Source organism: Oenanthe melanoleuca, chromosome 9, assembly GCF_029582105.1.
Source record: "Oenanthe melanoleuca isolate GR-GAL-2019-014 chromosome 9, OMel1.0, whole genome shotgun sequence".
In the NCBI taxonomy this organism is placed as follows: Eukaryota; Metazoa; Chordata; class Aves; order Passeriformes; family Muscicapidae; genus Oenanthe; species Oenanthe melanoleuca.
The window spans coordinates 20868528-20893197 of record NC_079343.1 but is presented as its reverse complement, the minus strand read 5'-3'; the positions used below and the strand labels follow the sequence as shown (position 1 = coordinate 20893197).

Genomic DNA, 24670 nt, shown 5'->3' with positions numbered 1-24670 from the left:
CAACGTCTTGGAAACTCGCCTCATTTGGAGAGAACAGGATGTAATTAGCCAGATAATCTGCTGATTCCCCCGTCAACCTCTCTGTGCCCGGTCCCAACACACACAGTGGCTGTGCAGGCTGGATCAGACCTGATTTCTGGTGCTGTTGATAAACTTAGTGCCACATAGGCAGGAACTAAGATGCTGTTCTGCCCTCAGGCAATGACAAATCCACCTCTTGGATCACTCCTAAGGCTGTAACCCCTGGGCTGAAACCATCTGGGAGCTTTCTGGGTTTAGTTCCTTTGCCAGGGCAACAGAACTCCCAAGGGTATGCAGATACCTATTTTTGAAAAGGATGGGGATGATTTATTTCCCATGGGCATTTCTATTTTCTTGCAGTGTCCATCCTTGCTGCTTTTTTCCAAACCACTAACTAAGGTCAAGCAGCTCAGCTGCAAGTTGCAGCACAGCAAGGGCTCAGTCACAAGTCACTGGGCACAGATGGCACCATGTAAGTGATGCCTGAACATTTTAACTGCTCAGGGAAATTTCAGGGAATACCCAGTGCTGCAAAGTCCTTCAGGAGACAGAGGAGACTTTGTTTTCTACATCGGTCCTGCAATTCAATCAATGGGGAGGAATACAGCATGTTGTCTATTACAGCTTTCTTCCCTTCACTAAAGACCCCTCAGCAATGTCAGGGGGCTGTACAGCACTGCCCATGATATTGGGCCACTGCTGTAAATCTGTAGTTAAGTGGTGCCTCCCTTAATTTCCCTCCCTCAGGCTGGAAAGGCCATACTGTGTGCCTTGGGCTGATAAGCGCATGCCACCTTCCGCCCTTGGGAGAGGCCCTGCCACAGAGGTGGGGGGTGCAAACGCCCTGTTTTTCTCTCAGACCACAACTGAATTGGAGACTGAGTCTTTGGATTGTCACTCATCAGCAGATGACTGCAGCGAGGACCAGAGCAGGGTGTCACAGTGGGTCGGTTTGTGGGGGCCGAGGGGCAGCAGGAGAGGCCGGTGAGGTGACAGAGCAGGGCCCGTGAACGCCTCTCCCAGGTGGAGAGGGGCAGAAGCGTGAGAATGGGGCAAGGCAGCGAGCACCAGGTCCTGCAGCAGCAGCACTGGAAAGGGCCCTCCTGCTGCTAGGCTCAGGACTCTCCACCGTCCTTCTGCTGCCATCCCGTTAGGAACTCCCTAGGGAGGTCTTTCAGCCTGTTCTCCTGGTTTTGAGTGCAGGGTTATCACACAGCTTTTCCTCGGTGACAAATGAGCAGGTGACGGTGCTGTGTGAGCTGTGCCGGGTAAATCCTGCAGCCCTGGGATCGGCGGCAGGGAAAGGCAGCAGAGGAGGGACACAGCTGAGGGCAGGTTTCTGTGCTGAGGGCTGTACACGGCCCGTCCCATTCTGCAGACCAGGATAGTACTGAAGCACAATCAGAGCTGTGCGAGGACAGAGCCCGGGCTGGGGCAGGAATGGCTGGAGGGGAAGGGGATCCGTGGAACTGACGGAATCCGAGCAGGGGGACAGCCTGGCACCAGCACTGCACTATCCCAGCTGCTTCACCGAGCTGAGGGGAACAAAAATGCCACCCGAACCCTCAGAAAACACCTCTTATTTCCTCCCATCCACTCTGGAAAGGGTCTCTGAGCGGGCTCTGAGGGGTCCCTCAGGGGCTGTGGGTTCTGGGGACGGCTTTTTGATGGCAGATGTGAGCTGTGCACTGACGGGCTGCTTCACATCAAGGCTGTCCTTTGCAAAAGGAGCGTCTGGACATTTGGAAACGCAGAACAAACACGTCGCTGCTAGGAAGTGTATCAGAAAACATCACTGATCCCAAAACCAGACACTACCAGGGTAACACCAAAGCACTACACACAGCCTGAGGCCGCCAGTCTGTGGGGACATTCGGGCCTTTCCCAGGCGGGTCCCAGCCGTGCCCAGCTCTGGCAGGGAGCTGCGCTGCTCTATCCCCGCTCCTGAGGCCGTGCAACGGCGGATCTTCGCCACAGAGGTGATGTCGGGAGGACGGAGATGATGGAGAGGCAAATAGCGCCTCTCGCCCCGCTCCCGCCCCGTTTCCGCCCCGCTCCCGCCGGGACGCGCCGCCCCGCGCTGTTGTGTCCCCGCCGGGCGCCCGTTGCCACTCCCGTCGCGAGCGGAAGCGGAAGCGGCGGCGGCCGCGTGCGGCGATGGCGGCCCGCGGTACCGCGCGGCGCGGGGCGGGCGGGGGGTCCGCCCGCGGCCCCGACCCGCAGGAGGAGCCGCCGCCGCCGCTCCAGGCCGTGCTGGTTGCCGACAGCTTCAACCGCCGCTTTTTCCCGATCTCCAAGGACCGGCCGCGGGTGAGAAATCCTCTGTGGGTGCTGCTGCCTGCGCCGCGCCGGTGCCGCCTGTCCTGGTGTGCACCGTGCCCAGAGCAGGGCTGGGTCGGGAGGGGGCGAGGCCCCCCTCGGCCCCTCGGGTTCGGGCATCCCTCGTTGCGGCTTCTCTCGCCCTCCTGTGCTCCGACAGTTCTCGCCCGTGGTTTCTGTCACCGCTGGAGAGGCTGTGAGGGTCTAATTGCTGTGTTGGTGCTGTCCGCTTTTCCATATGGCGTGGCGAGCTGCGCTGTTGGCCCCTCGTCTCTGGCCGGTGCAGGACTGGCAGCGGGTTTGGAGAGGCTCGTTTCTGATAAAGGAAAGAAACAAAAACTTGGCCCGTGCCAGCTGTAATGCGTGAAAGAATATGGCCAGAAAAATGGATGGGGGTAGTACTTCAATTATCCAGCTGAAAAGGCTGTGTGTTAAAGGAACATAGTAAGCTACTGGAGACTTTAGGTCTGAACAATTATCTTACCTCTTTTGCTGATTAAGTGTTGGTGGTGCTTGTAATTATACACGCGAGCTCAGGCCTGAAATGAAGCAGCACCAAAAATGAATTAAGGAATGGTATGTCATCATTCAGGTGTGACTCAGTAACTTAGTTTAAAAGTGTGAGTTGAATCTCAAGTCAAGAGAGTACTTACTTCACTTCAGGTTGGGTTTTTTTTCCCCCTTGTTTAATTCTGGACACTCATATTCCTGTGGCTTCATCATTCGTGTCTGACAGGTTTTTCTTGAAGCAGTTAAAGCCTGAATCAGCACTTTAGATTTTTTTCCAGTCTCTGTCGTTTATCTGAGTCTTCTTGAACAGTTTTCAGTGATAACTTCATTTTTTATGCCTTTATTTCAGAACTGAGGATCTGCCCTTAAAAGATCACAAATTAACTCTTACCGTTTAGATCAACTCTAAAAGATTTTTATAAAACCTGGTGAAGCAGTTACTTGTGTTATGTTTCTGATACTATTGATGACATTGTATCCTTAAGTTGGAAGGGGCTGTTGCTGATGTTGGGGTACTGAGTGTTTGTTCAACCTATCTGTATGGTTTTTTGTTTTGGTTTTTTTTCAGGCTCTTTTACCTATGGCAAATGTGGCCATGATTGACTATACCTTGGAGTTCCTAACAGCGACTGGAGTGGAAGAAACCTTTGTTTTCTGCTGCTGGAAGTCAGCTGAGATAAAAGAGCATTTGCAGTAAGAATATCTTCTTTTTAGTTTTACCATGGAAAGTATTCTTCTAAGCCTCAAAAGCCTCGCTGATTCTTATGAAAACTGTAAGAGACACCATTTCAGCAGTGGTCTCCTAATATATGTCAGAAAAGACCTTTCCTGCTGTGTAGGAGGCTGGTTGTGCAGCTTGTTAAAACAGTTGAGTGTTGTGGAACTGCTCCTCTCTTCACCTTCTGAGTGTACCTGAGCCTGGCAATAGCCGGCTCACTGTCACAGGATGCTCCTTGCATCCCCTTACAGGTGTGGCATGCACTGGGACACTGTGTCCTGGTGTGTTTGTAGGAGCACCTCTTTATGCCTTCCTGTTGTTTTTTTCCTTGCAGAAAATCCAAGTGGTGCCGGCACACGTCTCCCAACACGGTGCGCTTTGTCACCTCGGACCTGTACCGCTCCCTTGGTGACGTGCTGCGAGACGTGGATGCCAAGTCCCTTGTTCGTTCCGACTTCATCCTTGTCACTGGTGATGTGGTGTCCAACTTCAACATATCCAAAGCCCTGGAAGAGCACAAGTAGGTGCTGGAGGAATGAATGCTTGCCTGGTGTGCTGAGGCTGCGCTCTGTAGCTCTTTGAGGATGTTCTCATTGTTCTGCCCTCCTTTTTCAGGTTGCGCCGTAAGATGGAAAAGAATGTGTCTGTGATGACGATGATATTCAAGAAGTCCTCACCTGGCCACCACGCCAGGTGCAAGGAAGATGACATTGTTATTGCTATGGACAGTGCCACAAACCGTGTCCTTCACTACCAGAGAACGCAGGGGCTGAAACGATTCCGCTTTCCGATGGTGCGTATGGAACCTGGAGGGTGGAAAAGGGCTCTGGTAGTGAAGCAGCCCACCCAAGGAGATCCTCCTTGTATGAGGGCTGGGGAACTGTCCTAGTTGCTCCTCTTGGAGCAGTAACTTGGAGGAAGTAACTTGGGGTAAACTGGTTTTTTCCCCCTTAATCTTCATTTGAGGCTTGGTGAAATCGTGCTAGGGACATCCATGTTAGTGACTCATTTCAGTTTGAACATGAGGCAGATGTATTTCTCACAGTTCAGGTTTTGTCCTTTATTTCCTTTCCATGATGTAAAACAAGGGAAGGAGATTATTTGTGCTATCGCAGGGGCTCCCAACTTGATGTGCATATACCACTACCAAACAGAGACCATTTTTACCAAATCATTTAGGCTGGAAAAGACCTTTTATATCAGAGAGTTCAATCTTTGATCACCACCTTATCAACTAGACGTGGCACGTCCAGTCATTTCTTGACCACCTCCAGAGGTGGGAGACCAGCACGTCTCTGGGCAGTCCATTCCAGTGTTTAACATCCCTTTCCTTTTTGAAGTGCTGTTGAGCCTGACATGGTCTGGAATTACAGATATCCAAGGAATGGTACCTCCTATTACTGTTTGTTCACCTAATAATGTAGTAAATGCTCTGTAAATGTCTGTGGGGGCACTTTCTCCATGAGATAGATGGACCAGTTTCTTTCTTCAACTTAGAACTAAGGCTTTGATTGTATAATATTTTCATCCCCAAATCAGTATTCAGGAGATTATTTCATGTCTTCAAATGGAAGTACAAATCACCACAGGAAGCCAAAAAGGAAAAACCAAAAGAAACAAAACCCAGCAATACAAAACTGACCCACAGCTGTAAAAAGTGTATTTGAATTTATCAGTGGGTTTTTTTGTACAGTTGTAGCTTTCAGAGACTGAGGTAAGGAACCTTCTGGAAGAAAAGTGATTGTTGGAGGTACAAGCTGTTTGTAGGAGACCTGCACTTTGTAAGGGCAGGGGCAGTCTCTTCTGGCTGACACTCAGCTCTTTGTGTGACCAGTCTGTGCCTGCCAAGATTGGTTCTAGTGTAGATTGTAGGTTTCTCTGATCCTCAGAACTTCAGCTAGTTTAATAATTCAGTCAATACTGCCCCTGGCTTATGGAAGGCTTTTGGGGTTCAATAATGCATGAGGCATTCAGTCATCTGAATTTTTTCCTCTTTCAGAGTCTGTTCCAGAACTCTATTGAGAATGTTGAGGTGCGCCATGACTTGCTGGATTGTCATATCAGCATCTGCTCTCCACAGGTGAGCCCTGCCCTTCCAGGGCTCCAAAATTCAGTCTGCACTGCTCCCTTGGTACTGCTGGTGTGCAGTGGGTGTGTGGCCTGAGTACCAGGTTTGGAAAACAGAAATGACTGAGCTGAGGGCCTGGGTGATCATGTGGTGCTGCTGTGTGGAACACATGGGGGCTTAGTCTGTTTCTGGCATCCACTGCTCAAGCCCAGGCAGAACTACTTGGTCGATGCATCCAGAGACTGTCTAATTTGGCACAGAATGAAACTGTTTCAGAAAATAAGTGATTTTACTTCAGGTGTAATAATAACTGTAGCAGAGGTGATGACTGTGCTGTGGAGAAGTATTAGTACCAGAAGCTGGTACCATATTAGGCTAAAATTCAGGGTTATTCCAGCTAAGGCTCGTTAACATATCTTCCAGATATGATTGTCTGCAGCCTTCTTTGGGGGTGAAACTACAAAGTAAGGCTGGGTAAATTGCTTGGAAATGCTAAAGCAATGTCTTGCCCCTTTTGAAAATCAGAATCTGTTCATGGATTCTGGAGGAGGAGGAGGAGGAGGAGAAGGGAGCAGAAGGAGTCAGAGTTTTATTCAAGGCCAGACCATCACTTTCCCATTTTGTATAACTTGACTTTAACTATGTTATTTCCATGTACTTTATTCCTGGCAGGTGGCTGAACTGTTCACAGACAATTTTGACTACCAGACACGAGATGACTTTGTGCGTGGTCTGTTGGTGAATGAGGAGGTAAGGAGAGGGTTGTTACAAGGGAGATCCTGTCACTTTGCCTTAGAAAACCTTCTGATGTGCTCCTGCCTGTCTGCCAGGTCCTGGGGAACCAGATCCATATGCATGTAACAACAGAAGAGTATGGTGCTCATATATGCAATCTGCTGATGTACGAGGCTGTGTGCTCTGACATCATCCGGCGCTGGGTTTATCCTCTCACTCCAGAGATGAACTTCACTGATGACAAGAACCAGAGTTACACCCACTCTAAACACAACATTTACCGAGGGGTGGATGTGAGCCTTGGCCACGGCAGCGTGCTGGAAGAGAACGTGCTCATCGGGCAGGGAACGGTCATTGGCAGCAACTGCTTCATCACCAACAGCATTATTGGGCAGAACTGTAGGATAGGTGAGTGCAAGAACGGGGAATGTGCCAGCCTTGCCAGGCCGGGGCACACATTTGTTGGGATTCAGTTTTTAAGGTGTGTTTGGCACTGAGAGAGGATGGTAGGTGGATACTAATTGATTGCTAATAGGAAGAAAGGAGAAAAGCTTGGTTTTCCAGGAAAATAGAGGAAATAGATTAAAGTTTTCAGGGTACCATAATGAAGCTGGAAAGTACTTCATGCAAATGAGTTGTTTCAGCAGCAGAGAATGCATGACCTTTACTGATTTGGGTTTATCAACCACCAACATCCTGCAAATGAGGGACATCTGTCCCTATTTTCTTGAGCTGTTTCCTAGCAGCTCACTCCTAATTTTGCTCCCTCCTAGCTCACTCCTTCTTAGCCTTGGCTGGATTTTCTATTTTCCTTAGATTTGGCTGTGTTTGTCCAAAACTGATATGTCAGTTGTTACTCTCAAGTTTCTGTAGAGAACAAATTTGTCTTCCAGCTTGGGGTAAGAAGTGGATTTAGGTCTCTGAGGCAAATTTTTCCCCTGTCATCTAACGTCCATCATGCATCAAGGGCATTGGGAAGTCAGTAAGATGCTTCCTAGTGGATTCAGCAGTGTCAGAGCACCAGACAGCCTTCCTCAACATATTTGTACTTGGTGGTGTATAACAGGTGATAAAGTCACACTGGATGGAGCTGTTCTGTGGGACCGAGTGCACGTAGCAGATAATGTGGAGATTCACCATTCTGTTATCTGCGATGGGGCTGAAGTGAAGGAGAAAGTAAAGCTAAAGCCCCGCTGTGTCCTCTCTTCTCAGGTGAGCTGATTGATGTTGTTCTGCTTTCTGCCTCTCTTGGCAGGTTACTCATCTTACACTGTACTGTTCCAGATCACAGGGTTGCCCCAAGCCTTTTTGCAGAGGTGGAGACTGTGCTACTGCTCCTACCCTTTTCTTCCCTTTGCTTGGCTGGGGCAGTATGGTATGGAATGTAGCAGTGCTGGTGTCCTTATTTATACTTGTTAGTGACAGCTTGTCTGGAGTTGCTGGTGGAGATACAAGAGAGCAGTTAGAGTGTTTTTCATTAAGATATGTTTCACATGTTTTCAGGTAGTAGTAGGTCCTGGCATCACTCTCTCTGAGGGCACAGTGATCTCTCTGCACCCCCCAGATGAGGAAGAAGAGGACGATGACCAGTTCAGTGATGATTCTGGTGTGAACAAGGAGAGCAAAGTGAAACTGAAAGGTATGAGAGTCTCTGTCTCCATGCACTAAAGCTATGCAGGTTTTGTTTTCCATTATCTTTTGGGGTCTTTACCAGCCCCATTCCAAAGACTGCAGTGCCAGGGTGGAGCTTAAGGCTGCATGCAATATGGAATCTATGTGTTTTCATCAGAGCAAGCAAGGATACTCAGTTGTGTCCAAGGGCTTTGTCCTTGTGAAGTACTGTTGCTACAGTGTAGGTTTGTCAAAGGATCCAAACATGGTCTGCCAAATGTTGCTGCCGTAGGAAGGAGTAAGTAAGTCACTTGTCAAGGCATGTGAGAAAATAAAAACTGAAATCCATATGCATCTGCAGGAATCCCAGCACCCTCTTGATGAAGGCTATTTAGGGGCAGTGATATGCAGGTTATACCAGTCTATTTCAGGTTTGCCTGTAAGCAGATCCAGTACATCCACACTCTGCTGATTCTTTTTCAGGTTACAATAAAAAGGATGTAGGCTCAGAGGGCAGAGGCTATCTCTGGAAAGCAGATGACAAGAATGAAGAGGATGAAGAAGAGCAGAGACAAAGCCTGTGGGGTGAGGAAAAGTTTAGTATGGTCACCTGGGCATGAAAAGACAGGCGTGTGTTGGGGAAACTGGCCAAGTGGGATGCTGGTAATTGTGTCTAGAGCAAGACCTGGGCTTTGTGAAGCAGACTGTCTCTGATCACAGCTATGTGTGGAGGGAAGGTTAGAGGTAAAAGCAGGTCATGGACCAGATTCTCTCTACCTGTGCTCTGTGGAAGGTGTTGGTTAGATATTTGCCTTGCAGTAGAACACAGAGCTGTCAGTGCTGGGAGTGCTGCATTATGGGACACCAGGCCCTCCCTCAGATGGGAATATGCTTTGGCTGTTCCGGGTGCTGCTGGCTTTCTTCCTGCCAGTGGCAGTGTCTGCTGACATTGCTCCATTGTGAGTCAGCAGTCTGCGCAAACTGCAGTTGCTTCTGTCCCTGTCCTTTGTTGTCTGCCTGCAGACTCCCAAAAAATCCCATTATCCTAGTGCCAACAGTAGTGTTCCCTCTGCAGCAAATATAATCATCTGGGCCTGTAAATAGAAGGTTGCAAGGACAGATAGTTGCTGACTTGGTTGGGAAGTCCCTGGGACACCTGGTTCCTCATGGCATGTGATAGTAGCAGCTTTTGAGGGCTGAACGCTGCATCTTCTCCTTCCTCAGGCCCAGCTATGCACTCAGAAGAAGAGAGTGAGTCTGACAGTGACCTGAGCATGGGCTCTGAGGAGCCAGACAGTCGGGCAGCTTCCCCTCAGCTGGATGACATCAAAGGTGAGATCGGCTCTGAAGAAGTACAGTGGTTCTGTAGATAATGCAGTGTGTGAGGTTTGTGCTGCTTTCTCTGGGTGTATTGGAAAATCTGTGCACTGCTATGATACCTTGGTTTCCTGATCTCACTTCCTGCATTTTCTACAGTGATCTTTAATATTCCCTGTATCACTGCTGGGTTAACCCAAGGCAGTCAAGGATGAGAAACTAGACAAAGAGCTAGATCTTTCTCATTTCTCATCACTGGGACTTCACAAAAGAAACCTCCCTGAGTTGTCTATTTAAATGGAGTGTCATTGCCTAATTTTGGAGACTATGGGAAGGTTCAGCAGAGTTTCTCTGTATGGACATCTTACTGCTGTAATCATTCTGGAGAAATAAATGTCTTTCTAGGAGCTGCCTCTTTTGGCAAAAAATGTTTCAGTTTTCTGTTTTGTTGTGTTAAGCTTACCTGGATTTGAAAGAGGTTCAGGCCAAATTGGAAAAAGCCAAAAACTTTCTCATGTTGGAATATCACCCCAAAGGAAATGAAACCAATAAATTTTAGATTTCAATTAATTCTTTCAGTTAAGGCAAGATGAGGTTTGTCTGAATAGGAAAGGCTTGATTGTGAAAGTATAATAGAAACTAGTATAATAGAAACTCTGCTCTAAAAGGCTGCATAGGTAAATAGCTTTGTAGTGGTTTCTGTGGGTAGATCAATATTTAGTAGGTGGTTTCCTTTGTTTGGATTATATCCCACTATTTATAAGTGTAGTTGCTGTGGGTTTGTGTCATCTTACAAAGAACAAATAGACATCTGTGTCAGAATGCTTTTTTTGTGAAGGGCATCATTCCTTTGGTAATGAGCAATATGAAGAATCTCTGCTTTTCTGTTATATCTAACTGCCTGTTCTTTCTTCATTAGTTTTCCAGAATGAGGTTCTGGGTACATTACAAAGGGGTGAAGAAGAAAACATTTCCTGTGACAACCTGGTCCTGGAAATCAACTCCCTGAAGTAGGTTGGGGATGTCTTTAGGGATCCTTGGGATGTCCTTAGGGATATTGTCCCTTTTGCTGAACAGTTGGAATTGACAGCAGATGTGTCAAAAGAAGAGGAGAAACCATGTGAATGCCCATTGTTAGACATTTTATCAGGATGGAGCATGAGAAATGCAGCTTAGGCTTCATGACTGAATGACAACAGGAGTTGATGGAGAGCACCAGCTGCGTCTCTAGCATCCTTGGTGGTTAGGCTTTTCCTGCCCCACCTCTGTAACAAGAGATTGAATTGCTGCTAAATAACTGTGGACTGAAGAGAACAAGCCAGTTCTTGGCAAAACTGCCTGGGAGTTCATGCAGGGTCTGCTGCTCTCAGCATTGCAGCGCAGCTGGGGCTGTGCTGTAGTGTGGCTTTTCCACAGTACTTTTACAGCAGCAAGTCTAGAACACAAAATCAGAGTGCCTTTTATCTAGTGTTTGTCAAATCCAAACTTGTGTGCCTTCTTTTGTGCAGGAGCGTTCCTACAGCACTCTGGTAAACGTGAGGGTGCTTGTCCCTGCAGCAGCTTTTTCCAATTGTGATAACAGATTTTCAGGACTTGCTGTGAATGCAAAGTGATTTTATTGTCTGGATATTTGGAAAATGAAATAACCAAATAAAAAATACGTTGAGAAGATGAAAATCAGATTTTCTGCTCTATCTGAATAGCCACAGTCTGCAGTGATCAGACAGTGTGAAATGTTGAGGGTTTTTTGCCTTTTTCATTGTAGGTATGCATATAACATTGGTCTGAAGGAAATGATGCAGGTGCTCAGTAAAGTGATCCTGGAGTTCCCACTGCAGCAGCTGGATGCAAACCTGGACTCCCAGAACTATTTCTCAGCGTTACTTCCTGTGAGTCCTACTCCATTTGACTATTCTTTGAGCTTGTCTCCTAGTGTGTAGCAATCTTTCTGTGTGCCCTAGGTAGATCCTGCCTGAGAAATCTCATTGTTTAAGCCTGCAGCCACTTGAACTCCTCAAGTTCATGAGCCTCTTTGTCTTCTATAGAAGTAAAAGCTAACTGAAATTGTTCTTCCTCCTTGGCAGAGCTCAGCTGAAACTGTAGGTGTGGGAGCTCTACTTCAGTACTTGTGGTTGTTTCTGTTGCCTGTGTGAGACAGTAGAAGTGCATCATTTGTAAAAGAGAAAGTCTCTTAGAGATGTTTTTACAGGCTTGCATTCCAGCAACTGGGTTCCAGTCTGTCTTAAGTCCTGTCCCTGGGGCAGGAATTACAGTTTTGGCTGTCGTGTTTTGCATGTACTTCCTGATGGTGTTCTCTGCCAGTGGTAGGTGTGAAATTATCTTAGTATTGAGACTGACAAGAGAGCTGGATCACAGACTTCTTTGAAGCTGTTAGAATATTTTTGAACAGATTTGATGAAAGATGAATCCACCTTGCTTTCTCCAGACTGTAGATTTTTCTGAGGAGTTATCTGTGTAGAGTCAAGGCCTGAGAAATTGTGATATTGTCCATAGGGCTCTCTGTCAGGTAACTTTTCACGTTTTTTGGTGTTTTATCAAATCCACAATGCAAGCTTCTAATTCTCCAGTTTGGATTTTTATGAAACTCCCAATATAGCCTCTCTGATGTATTTTTCATGCTTAAAGGATGTTTTTCCTGGGGACTCTGTGGGGCTGAGCCCTACTATCCCCATTAGCACCAGTTACAGTGCAGTGCATGTTCTCAACTTTACATGGTATATTTTTTTTCTTTTCCTTTTCCAGCAGCAGGCACACTGAATTGAGTCCTGGGGTTGTGATGTTTTCTTTATAAATAACATGCTTTCAGAAACTCAATAGCTTCTGGTTAGATTTGTGCCTGCTTATGATTTAAAGGTGTTAATAGAAAGATATTACAAAGTGTTTCTTAGCTTGGAAGGAACTTTCCAGTAGCTTTACTGCAGCTGAGGTGAAGATTCCAAAGAATAATAAGAATGAGGAGATGGGGAGGATAATAAGAATGGGGTAGAGGAGGGAAGAATGTTAAGCACTAAGCATTTTGCTAAAGTACCTCCTGTAAATATGCCACAGAACCCTCAGTTGTTTTATTGTGATACCATGATGATCAGGATCGTTCTGTGCTGTTATTGTTGTTCCTTAAACCAGTTAATGTACAGATGAGTTTGTTTGTACTAAACCCCTTCTTTGTTTCTGCTTGAGGCATGCAAATTCCAGCACGGTTGCATAGCAAATGTGTCTGAAGAGGTGATGGAGTGCAGTACTACAGAGTAGATGAGCACTGTTTCCTAGCTCAGGCTGCCTTTGGTAGTCCACAGCAGCCTGGACTAGCCCCATAGCCTGGGTTGTAGCTCCACTGTGTGTCTTGAAGCTCTTCTCTCTCAGGTCTACTGCCTGTTAGCAATTATCCTGGACAGTATAATGCTGATTAACCCCAAATGTAGGTGACTCAAAGCTTCTTCCTCACACCCCAAGCCCCTGTGAATTTTCAGTTTCCCTTCAAAACAGACCAGATGTGTTCTGTAAGGAGACACTGCTGAAGCCACAGTCACCCTGTGTATCTGTGCGGGTGTAGTTTCAGGATCGACTGCTGTTGAATTACTCCATTAAAAAATACGTGGAACTCTGATTTAATTTCCTACTATGTTTTTGTAGGATGGTCAGGTCATGATGTGGCCAATAAAGAATTTTTATGTCTTATCCAAGTTCTGATGCCTTTTAAAATTTGTATGGACAGGGATCTAAGTATTATCTCCTATCGCTGATTCAAGTCAGTCTGTGCTTTGCAGAGCTCCCTGCTGCATATTTCCCAGATATATACTCAGAAATATTGTTTGAAGAGGCAGAACTAAAATCATTAAACTTAAGACTTCAAGAAAAATAAGCCTTGGAGGAGAGAGCAACTAATATTGCAACAACTTCTTGCTCTTCGTCCTTCTCACTCATTCCCTGCAGCAGGCTTCAGGATCCAAATGAGCCTTTAGGCACACAGCAAATGTGTGATTTGCACTTAGGGGCTGCTCTGACACATTCCTGTTTTAGGGGTGGTTGTTTTTTACTGTTCACTTCTACTCAGCTGGTAATTAACCTGGCATTATCTTTTTCTATGTTTCCTTATTTGTCCTTCTGCTTTGAAGGAAAATTCCACTGAAGTGTCAGCTGCTCTGTGGGGGGAGGCTGTGAGTATCATGTAGGTATCTCTCCTTATCAGTCTGCAGTGAAGATATTTTGTTTGAATACCAGACTCCATTGAACACATTTACTGTGATGATCTGACATTCTATCCAGAGAGGCAAAAGCAAGAAAGCTAATAGATATTCTGAAAGCTTAGTAAAACCAGGCTCTGTCCTCACATGTGAGACTCAAAAGCATCTGTTTTGTGGACAGAGACGGTCAGCTGAATAGTTTCAAAAAATGCTTCCCTGGGTCACTTTCTTGGTGTGACACAGTTGAGACACAGGGCTGAGTGCACCCATCCATCTCAGCTCAGGAGCTCTTCTGTGTTTTCTCCCTGCAGCTGTTGAAGAACTGGACCCCGTTGTTTAAGAACTACATAAAACGAGCATCAGATCACTTGAATGCCTTATGTGCCATTGAGGAATTCTTCTTGGAACATGACAGTCTCTGCACATCAATAGCTAAAGTGAGTATCCACTCCCACATCTATTTTTGCTAGATTCACAGTGGAATGCATCCTATTTACATCATCATTTCTCTGCTTTACGGGAGAGAATTTTGGGGTCTCAGTGGAGAGGGTGTGTAGAAAATCCATCTATAACAATTTCTTAAAAAAAAAAAAAGTTCTGTGTCTGCCTGTGCCTCTGAGGGAGCACAGCTGAGGGTGAGTATTAATTACCAGCCTGCAGCCTGTGGGGAGCTATTATTTTGCAGCTTCCAACATAGATGCCCTTGTTTTGTGACGCTGGAAGAGGCAAGGCCAGAGACTCGCTCTAGGAAGAGCTTCACTTCATTTATCTCTCCATGGTCCCTGAGATCTCACTGCTAAATGGTTTATCCTGCTTTGGAGTGCAAAACAGAAAAGCTGGGAATAAAAGTGGAATTTTATTCAGGCTGAGCTAATTATGAAATTGGGAATAAAGGGAGCCTGTCATGTGGCATATTATATGTCTCCCTGCTTCTGAGAATTTTCATATATTCCTCCTCACTGTCCTTCACAAATATTTTGTCCCTGCATTCTGTCTGCCTTATCACATGGAGAGCATTTGACTTGGATTGCAAGGCTCCTTTAGCAGCAACTCAGGAAGCCCCTGTCTGTTCTGGAAGAGCTCTCCTAGAGTCTGCTTAACTCTTGATTCCTCAAGAACGAGTAATCCTAACTTTTGCTACCAGTGCTTCTGGCTGATGGCAAAGCACTTAGGACTGGAGCCAAAAGCCTTCAGTTTGGTGAGCCAAAATGTCCTTGAATTACAGCAATTGTTTGGCATGTATCCATTGTTCTAGGGGCCTGGGTTTCCCTAGAGGCTGGGAATTGAAGTGACACTTTATATTCGGAGTTGGCAGCCAGCTTTGTTAGTGCTCTGCTGCAAGAACTGCGAAGTGCCTGCTCTTCCTGAGCACAAAGACACCCTGAGAGAGCCTGATCACATCTCCCCTGCTCAGGGGCAGGGGATGGAGCTGATGAATGACCAATTGCTTTGACACCTGCCATAAGGCACTGCAGGGAGAAAGCTGGCAGGAGGAGGAAGCCTGGGGCAGAGCTGGATAGGTTCATGCTCCTCTGCACGTGCCACTGTTGTGTGTGAGCCTGCATCAGTTGCTTGTTGGATGTGCTTTGGATATAGTGTTTGGGTTGCTTTTAAAGGAGAACTTAAGTCTTGAACTGATGTCCTCTTGACGTCTTGAACTGTGACCCCTTGTTGGTCTGCTCTCAGTCATACCCAGCATCCTCAGAGCTGAAGCTGATAGGGCTTGAACTTTGACTCATTATGTGTCACAGCATCTGTCAGGAACATAAGGCTTGGTAGGAGAATCATGATTATTTTTAACAGCAGAAGGAAAATGAAGCAGACTGAGTGCCTCTGGTGAAGATGGAGCTGAGAGACACAGATTACGTGCAAACTTTGTACTTGGACGTGAGCTAGTCCCAAAAGAGTTTATAGAGAGCCTGTTGCTCTTTTCTAATTGATGCAGGTGTTGATGACATTTTACCAGCTGGAAATTCTGGATGAAGATGTAATTCTCAATTGGTTTTCTTTGCGGGACACGTCTGACAAAGGAAAGCAGCTTCGTAAAAACCAACGGGTGAGTCCCAGAGGTGTTGGGAGAGGCCAGGGTGGGGGGAGAGAGACAGACAGCAGCTGCTGAAAGAAACTTAGAGTGAAGTTTGGTGTCACTGTCACCTCCCGTGGAGCAGCTGCCATCACATGGTAGGCCAAGAAACACACCAGTGCACTGAACACTAAGCAACACAAATTTGTTCTCCAGAACAGGCATTTCTGTGCATTCTGCCATAATTATCCTGTTTGGATGAGGAGTGGAGGTAGTATGAGGATTATTTCTAGTGGGCTCTCTAGTAGCACGAGGCCAGCACTTTCTGGAGTAGCAGCACGGCTTCTCTAAGCCAACACCCATTTGAAATGGGCTTTAGGCCAATGCCCTGTGTGCTGGCCCCATGCAATTCCTTTGAAGCTTTCATTCCTGGCTCAGCAGTCCCTTCACATATATTTCTAAGCATTTGCTGTACTGAGTGGTTTCATTTGGCTTCTGTTGCAAGGAGCTTATAAACTTCCCTCCTCCATCAGGCAGAACTTTGTGCAGCAGTTTGGCTGAGCCGTGTTCCAGTCCTCCTTCCTGGATCTGGAAGAGAAGTAGAGGGAAAAAAAAGCCATCTGAACAACAACTTTGTTCAAGACCTTTGCAAAGTCAGCTATTAGTATAGGTCAGCAGTGCTTTCAGCTGCTTGTTCAAGCCCAGTTAAAATGTAAAATGAGCTGCCTTTTTAATAGCAGTTTCTGAGAGATAAGTTTTTTTCCATGCAGAGTTTTCTAAACATGTCAGTTGAGGTGCAGCTACCATCTCTTTGCCCTCAAGCTCTGAAAAACTCACAAGCTTTTGTCTTTTTGCTGAGTGTTGGAGGGATTGTCTGACTGGAGGAATCTCCTTTAGGAATTTAGTCAGTCTGCATTTGTCTGTGTCATCCCAGCTGTTTTTCGCTTAATTGTCTGTCTCTCCCTCAATCTCTCTCTATTTCTGTTTCTTCTGGAAACACTTTCTCTTTCTTGTGCATGATAGTGATGCTCACTCACACAGTGTATTTGTTGAGCATTTCCAGCATCTCTTAGGTGTCAATTGTTACCCAATTACATTTCATTCTCTCTGCAGCTCCAGAAGTTTATCCAGTGGCTGGAGGAGGCAGAGGAAGAGTCGTCTGACGGCGACCAAGACTGACATGGTGGCTCAGCATGAGAAGAAGCTCTCACTGCCTTTCTGGGCCAAGTGGGCAGGGCAAGATCAATGCCAGTGCATGGTGTGTAGACGTGGGGCCTGACATCGAAGTGACTGACAATCCCATCATTAATTCAGTTGTGTGTTCCCAACTTTGCCACTTCCCTCCCTCCCTCCCTTATTTGCACCTTATGTTGAACCCAGTATAAAAACTATAAGGGAAAAGCAGGAGGCAGTGATACCTAAAATCCCTCTGGAGCCTGGATATGATGTGCTATAAGCTATCTTTTGGGAGGTTCTTATTACTAATACAAAGGGAGAGAGTAGATGCAAATGCATATTATGCCTCTGTAGATCTAACCATCAGGGTTGTGGAAGAGTGGTCATACAGCTAAGGTATTTGGAGTCATTGTTGCTTCTGGAGCTAAGGGAGCTCCTGCTGAAGAGACACTGGCAAGATTGGTGAATAAGAGCATGTGGATTGGGATCTGGAGTGCAGGACTGGAATTCAGGAGTTCTTGTGCCTGGAGAAGATGCAGTTTTTCTGAGGATGCCCAAGGCATTTTGCAGCCTAGAAGGCACTTCTGTGATCTTTCCAAAGGGGAAAATCTCTTGCCATCTGCCATGCTAGGATCTAACACAAATTGCCCAGTGGAGTTGGTTAAACCATGTGTTTCCCATGCTGTAGAACTGGGGGTGATGTGTGCTCAGCTTCCCCACAGGGTTGGTTGATGGATGGCTGTACAGATCACCATTTCCTGCATGTGATCGTTCTTCTGTGCCCCCAGCTTAGCAGACATGTTTTAGAGAAGTGTCTGTTTCTTTATTTTTTTTTCATGAAAAGGGAGCAGAGGTGCCTGGCTGCTCCTGCTGCACCAGCTACACTTGTGTTTTGCCCTGGGGGCATTGACTGCACCAGCTGCTTTGAGGAGAATGCAAGTTCCTAAGTTCTGCTCCAATGTGAAAAGGAGCGAATGGTATTTCCTTCAGCAGCACATGGTCTGCGTATCCACATGATTTCAGTTACATAAGCTTGCTTATTTCATGTCCATTTATTTATTTGAAAACTTCCCTCAGACAGCAGGGAAAGTGCTAGAAACCCACTGTGAGGCTCTGCAGCCACAGAGCAGCTCAGCAGGCAGCAGGGAGTGAGTGTGCCTCTGGCTCAGACAATGTGTGGCAGCAGCAAGGCCTTTAAGAACAGCTTACTTGGAAGTGTCACTGTGCTGTGTTCTCCCCTGCTCTCAAAGAATGGAGTGAAAAGGGTGCTGCAACCATCACCTTGTATTCATAGGTGGGTTATTTGTTGGGTGTGCTGATCTTGCCTCTGCCCCTTCAGGAGGAACATGGAATAAATCCTTTGCAGGGGGAAATGCACTGGAGCTGCCCACTCAGGATATTTACTTGGCCGTTCCGTGGTGCCACAATTGTCAGTGAGGGGACAGCATCGGATGCTGGAGACAGGGATACTGCCTCTAAAAAGCTGATGTTCAGGCAGGGCCATCTTGTGCACTCACACTATCAGTTGCCAGGATTGTGCATAAATGTCCTTGTTTTTGACATTGCAAACTCAGTCTTGTAAATGTTGGGGAAATAGTTGGTATCTGAATTTTCTGTATCTGCCAATATTTAATTCAGGGAGCAAATAAAAACTATCCTGGTGTTACCAGCTTGTTTTCTTTTTTTGACTTGGAATTGTATGTCTCCAGTTTTAAATGCCTGAGCAGGGCATGTGTAAGTTAAATAACTCATCACTGCTTTTTCCTCCGATTTTAAGCACACAATAGGCAGGTAGGAAATCAGCACAGCACTGAATTGGTAAAAGTGTTCAATGGTAACTCATGACCCTATTTGCAGCTAGAGAACAATTCATTAAAACCTCTGAACTTGGAATCCTGAAGTGGGTGAGGTTTGGTTTTGTACAGAATTATGTTGCAAAGATGAACCTTAAATCCAAAGAAATCTGTTATCATTTGTCACTATGGTAATTGGTGGGAATGTTGGCTGATATGTCCTGCATTGTGCCCTCCTGATGCTGGGAAACAGGAACTGGCAGGGGCAGGGAAGGGCAGCTAAAGAGCCCTTAGTAAAACCATTTACAAACCAGCTGCAAGACTTGGTAATTTTAAAATCTCTTTGGACATTTCAAATGGTTTTTTTTTTTCCTTTTACGGGGTAAAGATGGCTTAAGAATAAATTTAACATGTAGTGCTGTAGCTGCATTACATGTAGCAGCTACATGTAGCTCAGTTTTGCCAGAAGTTCGTGATTACTTCTGCCAAGTAACAATTCCACCTTTGTTTTTTCCACATTTCTTCCTCCTTTGCTCCAACTTTGTGGTATGAGCTGCTTTTTTACCTGGGAATTAAAATCCAAGGGGAGAATGTTGCTGTATGGCCACATCCTTCAGGCTTTGGTGGTGTGTGTGATGGGGAAGTTTTACAGATGACAAGAATAGAGCAGCAAAAAGAAAACAAATTAGGACACCTGATACTCTCCAAGATGGCATGGTGCAGCATCCTTATGTACTGATACATGTTGTACTTTTTAAAGGAGCATTTATTCCATTGCTGAAGTGTAGGATGGGCTTGATGGTTTCTTGTTGCTTCAGTCAAGATGCTTTTTTGGTTAGAAGACTAGAAATGCCTTTTGAGATTGCTTTTAAGAGCAATCTTGAATGTGGAATCATTGCTACCCATCTCTGAGCAATGTCAGCAGTAAGTACTTTATTTTCCTAAGGCTATAATAATCAACTTGTCTGATTTCCCATCTGGTAGGGAGGGATGGAAGAAAGAAAGGAAGAAAGAAAGAAAGAGAAAGAAAGAAAGCTGGTGTTCCTGTATCAAACCCAAAACTTCAGTTAACAATAGTAACCCCTTTAAAAGAAGATAATAGTTTGGTTTTGCTTAAAGGTATAAGTGATAGAACTCAAGTACATCCGCCTCTGCTTTGAGCTATTCCAAGATGCACTAAAATGTCTGAAGCCTGTGTACTCTGTAAGGAGAATCAATGTTATCAATACTGCAATTTTTAAGTTGCAATAATTGCAAAAATAAGCCAAGAGGCAGTTCAGGAACTCTTCCTTATGGACCTTGGAGTGCACAGCACAATCCCCTCCTCCTAATTTCTTTGGCACTGTGTTCTTAACTTCCATTCAGTGAGTCATGCAGCACAAGGCCTCTGTGAGCAGTGAAACCGATCTTTCATTGAGTCTATTCAGCCACTTGGCCTGTTTTAAAAGAAAAGGCAGCTGTAGCAATGAGATTGCATCTACTACCACCCTGAGGGGTGTGGTACCCCTCCCTTGAGCTGCATGTGCTCCCTTGGGAGCTCAGCACTACTGAAAATTGCCCTTTTGGAAACAAGGGTGTCTAATGTGTACAATACAGGCCCCAAGGTGCATCCACAACTGTGCTGGGAGGTGGGTGAGACAGTGGCCCTGCCAGAGACAGACTAGGATTCTTTCACACATGCCTGCTTTTGGGGCAGGGAGGTGTTGCAAAAAGACTTTAAGATTAGCTCTGTCAGGGTTGACACAGGAAGAAGCAATTGAAACTAAACTTTTCCATTTCTGACCTGGATTCTTCATTCCAGGTATACCAGCTTTTACCACAGAGCTCCAAGCATAAGGAAATTACAATCTTCCAAGAGCTGATGTGGAAACATGGGAGAATCTCAGAGCTCTTACAATTTCTGCTTACCTGAGGACTTCACTTGAATTTTTAGTCTTTTTTTAGTTTAATGTCAGGTTCTTCCCCCAGTCTAGCAGTGCTGCCCAGGTAATTACTAGCAATGCCTGCAGAACTCTTTAATGCATTAGGAGGCTTATTTAGCTCAGCCTGCCTCCCTGCCTGAGGAACTTGACTCTGTTCCCTGTAGGATCTCTCTGTCTCCTTTTCCTAGGGCAGGAGAGTCTAGTCTGAGGGCTGATCTAGTCTCATGCCCTGTGCAGACCTATGGTGTGGTGCTTCCTCTGCATTTGTTCCTTCTAATCTGGGATGGTGCAAGGTGGTTCTTGCCCTTCCTGTTGGTGGGTGTTCCCAAAACTCCAGCTACCCCAGCATTGCTCTCAGCCACAAGTCTGGGAAACTGCTGATGGAGATGGTTCCTTGGTGCCCACTGGGTGCTGGCAAGGTGTGCAGAGGGGAAACCAGACAGCCTGAGACTGCTGTGGAACAGAGGCAAGTCCTAGGGGTTGGGGTCACAGTGCTGATGAGTATAGGTAAGAATGTGCTGGGGTCTGGGGAAATAGATGGGAAGAAACCACACAGCCAAAGGATACTCAGTTGAAGAAGTCATGGTATGTGGAATAGAGGATGCTCATGAAGAGCAGAGGAAAGTGTCTGCTTGGTGAGAAAAAGGTCTGAGTACTGGGGTTGGTTGTTGGGTGGTGATAAGGGGTTCACAGTGAACCCTCAGCTGAAGAGGAGCTGGGGTGGGTGGTAGCCCCTGTGTGTGGTGGCCATCTGAGACACAGTATGGGGAGCTCAAAGGGGTCTGTACACGGAGGATAGGGTAGAGATGGATATGCCTCATGTTTTGTAAGCTGAACTCATGGGACACAGCCATATGAGGAGCATGGGGACGGCTGGCAGGTGTGTGATACAGGGCTGCTGGGATATGGACAGAAGCAGAGGTTGTGGGACACAGGAATGACCCTGTGTGTGAAGCAACATCAGAGGGTGTAAAAGGGTGAGGAAGCTGAATGGGGAACCTGGGAGAGGTGTATTCCCAGCTGGCACTGGGGAGTACCAGGCTGTGGATAGGAGGATGTGGATATAAAGTATAAACCCCAATGCACCCAGGAGGGTTTGGGCTGGAGATGCGCGGTCCCAGAGGCTGTGCATCCACACGGGGCACAGCAGCAGCGCGGGTGGATGGGTGTGTGGGGGGTCCGGTCCAAACGAGAGGGGCAGGTCCAGCGAAGGGGGGGTCTCCTATCGATGGCGATCTGGCTGAGCCCCAGCTCCCGGGCTGCCTGCCGAGCCCGGGGCCGGCCCATGGCGGTCCCGGTGCGGGGTCGGTCCCGCTCCGCGCCGCGGCCCCGCGGGGCGCCGGTTCCGGTTCCGGCGGGGCCGGGCCGGCGGGCGGGGCGGGGCCGGCCGGGGCCGAGCCTGCGCCGTGCAGCCGGGCGGCGCTGGGACCCGGAGAACAAGGGGCGCGGGGGGACCGGGCGTGCGGAGGCCGCAGCCGGGCCGGGGCGCGGGCGGGGGCCGGGCCGGGTCCGGGGGTCCGGGCCGAGGCGGAGGAGGCGGCGGAGGCGCAGGCGGGGGCCCGGCGGCCGGGCAGGGGCGCCATGGCGGCGGCCGAGACCAAGATCATTTACCACCTGGACGAGCAGGAGACGCCGTACCTGGTGAAGCTGCCGATCCCGGCCGAGCGCGTCACCCTCGGCGACTTCAAGGGGCTTCTCAATCGCCCCAACTACAAGTTCTACTTCAAGTCCATGGACGACGATTTCGGGTGAGCGCGGGCCCGGGCCCGGTCCCCTGGGGCCACGCGTGGAGCCAGGGCCCCGTGGGGCCTCCCAGGGGAGCGGTGGTGGCGGCGGGGAGCTCCCGCCCCTCACGGGCCGGGGCCGGGGCTGGCGTCCCCTCGGGCTCGGAGCGCCCCCGGCACGGCGGGGCCGGGGCCCTGCGGTGGGGAGGCGGCCCTGCCCTGCCCGGCCCGATCCATCCTCCATCCCCGCTGCCTTTCCTTGGAGAAGATGGGGATGGGGATCCCCTTGCGGTCTGTCTGGGGGGGACACACCCTCTGTGCCCCCCAGGACCTCACCTGTAGGAGACTGGTGGTGATGCCCCTCTGTGCACATTCTCTGGGGTTCTTTGTCCCTGGGTGCTGCCTCCGGGGACAGCCCCACATCCTCGGATCCCGCATCAGCTCTGAGGAAGCTCCCCATGCTAACTTCTCAGTGGGGGAGCCGGTGATACCCTGCTTTGGATGCTAGAGGCGCCTTGGAGGAGACCATCATCCCCATCTGAGGGTCACTCCCTCCTCGAACTCAGGATGTTTGGCCAACACTTTGCCTGAGGTCGTATCTTCCATGCATCCCACATTGGGGTGTCTAGAGTGGCACCTCCAGGTTATATCCTACTCAGGACTATCATTCCCCACCAAAAGGGTCTAGGCATCTCCCACTGCCTGCCTGGGGAAAGTGCCCCTTGCTCCCTCCTCCAAAAGAGTGTAGAGGTTGTGCCACCTTCATCAGCCCTTTCCATGAAGCGGATCTGGGGACAGTTTTGTTCTCCTGCCATCCATTTTGGGCATGTACATCCATTTTGGCATCTTTGTCCTCCTCATCTCATTTTTGGGAAGAATGCGTAGAGAGGACCAGCTTTCTCCTGCCTTTCTTCCATGGAGAAGGAGTGGAAGCTCTCCACGTGCTGCCCATCTCTTAGTAAGGAGTGTGTGTAAGACCCACTGTACCCATGTCCCATCCTCAAAGTGAGATTTCCCATGCTCAGTCTCTGGTATGCAAGGGGGGTGCAGCCATACCTCATATCCTATCTCCTGCAGGGCAGCTCTCTTCTAACACTGGTGTTTCCATCACTTCTTTTGTGATGCCCTTTGGTTCCTCCCATCACAGGTGGCTCTTTGGAGGTGAGGAGGTGTATTCTGTCCCTTGTTTGGATGTTGTACGCACTGATCTTCTGGGAAGCCCCTGCTTTCTCCTACCTGCATAAAGTTGGTTAGTGTTCTAGGGAGCAAGTACCATGTAAAGCCAGCTCCCTGTAAGACCCTTTGTCCTCACTCTGTTTTGTCCAGATTTCCTACATCTGACTTTCCTTTATCCTTTTTGAGGATTTCTCTTTCCATCCTGGGACCCTCATGATTTCCACAACATGTGATTCTTTACCATTCCTAAGACTTTGGTCTTTGAAGGAGTTTTGTGATCCTTCCTCCTCTGAAGATTTAGTGTTTACAGTGGGTCTTGTGTATAGAGCTGGGATTGCAAAGTGTTTTCAGTTCTGTAGTCTTCCCAGTGTCTTCTTGCTGCACCAAATACCTCTCTAGGCTGTGATTTTGGCTTTTACCCCATGTTGAACTGGGCTGGGCCTCTTTGGGGCTTGGATGAGATCTGTGTGGCTGCCTCAGCAGGGGGTGCTCTCCCCTCCTCAGCCAAATTATCCCAGTGCCCAGGTTCCCATTAGTTTGGGAGGTGCCAGCCTTCAGATGAGGCTTGAAATTTGGAGTCGCTCCTTTGACCACAGTCTGAGACGCTTTGCCTCCCTAAATTCTTCGTGACCCAGTGGAGAGCTTTAGTCCTCAGAAGCTTCCCCGTTCTCTCCTGGCAAATAGAAACGTCCAGCCCTCATTTTCCATAAATTTTCTCTGCAATATCAGTTGTCTGTGGATCGTTTCCTGTCCCTCAGCTGTTGAGTAGCGTTGGGTGCTATGAAACAGCTGCCTCTCCCTGTCTCGGAGGGGACCATGTTCGTTGGTGGGAGAAGTGAATTCTCCATGCATGCTGTTTGTAAACAAATGCTTTGGGATCCTTTGAAATATTCTTGAAGTGAATTCAAACTTGTCTTGAATGAAACATTGCCATGTGGGTGGGAGAGTGTGCAACTATAAACAAAGTTTAGTAATAAATAGCAGCGTCTTGCATTGGAAAGAGGGGTCTGGTGGCAGTGAAGTTTTGTGCTGTGCCTTTTCATCCTCCTCTATCTCTTTAAGGTTCTACAAGAGGAGGTAGATGGTAGATTAACAAAACTCACCAATAAAGCAGCATAGGGAGTTATAGTGGGTGATTGCAGGGAGAGGGGAAAATCACTCAGGAGGACACCACAAGATCAGTTGTCAGAAATGTGTGGGATGAGATTTTTGTTGTGACCAGTTCAGCTAATTCATTTGGGAAGCATAAACTGATCTAGAAGGGAAGGTGCAGCTGAGAGGAGGCTGGGGGCTGTTTGTGGGCAGCCTGTTCCTTGGAGAAGTCCTGAGCAATGAGTTGTGCAGTTGGAGCAGCA

General features: G+C 47.8%; 2 protein-coding genes across 3 annotated transcripts in view; both read left to right on the top strand.

The window, feature by feature from the left end:
• Positions 1-2142: 2142 nt before the first annotated feature.
• On the top strand, positions 2143-18366 carry EIF2B5 (eukaryotic translation initiation factor 2B subunit epsilon). Its single transcript, XM_056498992.1, has 16 exons — positions 2143-2331; positions 3419-3543; positions 3903-4088; positions 4184-4361; positions 5568-5648; positions 6309-6386; positions 6467-6779; positions 7438-7583; positions 7875-8010; positions 8466-8567; positions 9207-9314; positions 10219-10309; positions 11065-11188; positions 13813-13938; positions 15447-15557; positions 16638-18366. Exons 1-16 carry the CDS (start codon positions 2179-2181, stop codon positions 16701-16703), a joined length of 2124 nt encoding a protein of 707 aa, XP_056354967.1. The 5' UTR covers positions 2143-2178; the 3' UTR covers positions 16704-18366.
• Positions 18367-21957: 3591 nt separating this feature from the next.
• DVL3 (dishevelled segment polarity protein 3) overlaps positions 21958-24670 on the top strand; it is a 33807-nt gene continuing 31094 nt past the window's right edge. The window contains exon 1 of one of the 2 annotated variants that reach the window (XM_056499066.1): positions 21958-22163. In XM_056499066.1, coding sequence (XP_056355041.1) covers positions 21997-22163 — 167 coding nt within the window. In that variant the 5' untranslated portion in view covers positions 21958-21996. The remainder of the gene's footprint in view (positions 22164-24670) is intronic. The other variant, XM_056499067.1, reaches the window with a different exon arrangement.

What these genes read in the sequence shown, in the direction of transcription:
- EIF2B5 (XM_056498992.1), top strand. Translation starts at nt 2,179, where the DNA reads ATGGCGGCCCGCGGTACCGCGCGGCGCGGGGCGGGCGGGGGGTCCGCC. An exon ending in GTCTGTTGGTGAATGAGGAG is followed by an intron (nt 6,387 to 6,466) that starts GTAAGGAGAGGG and finishes CCTGTCTGCCAG; the next exon opens with GTCCTGGGGAACCAGATCCA. An exon ending in GAGCAAAGTGAAACTGAAAG is followed by an intron (nt 8,011 to 8,465) that starts GTATGAGAGTCT and finishes ATTCTTTTTCAG; the next exon opens with GTTACAATAAAAAGGATGTA.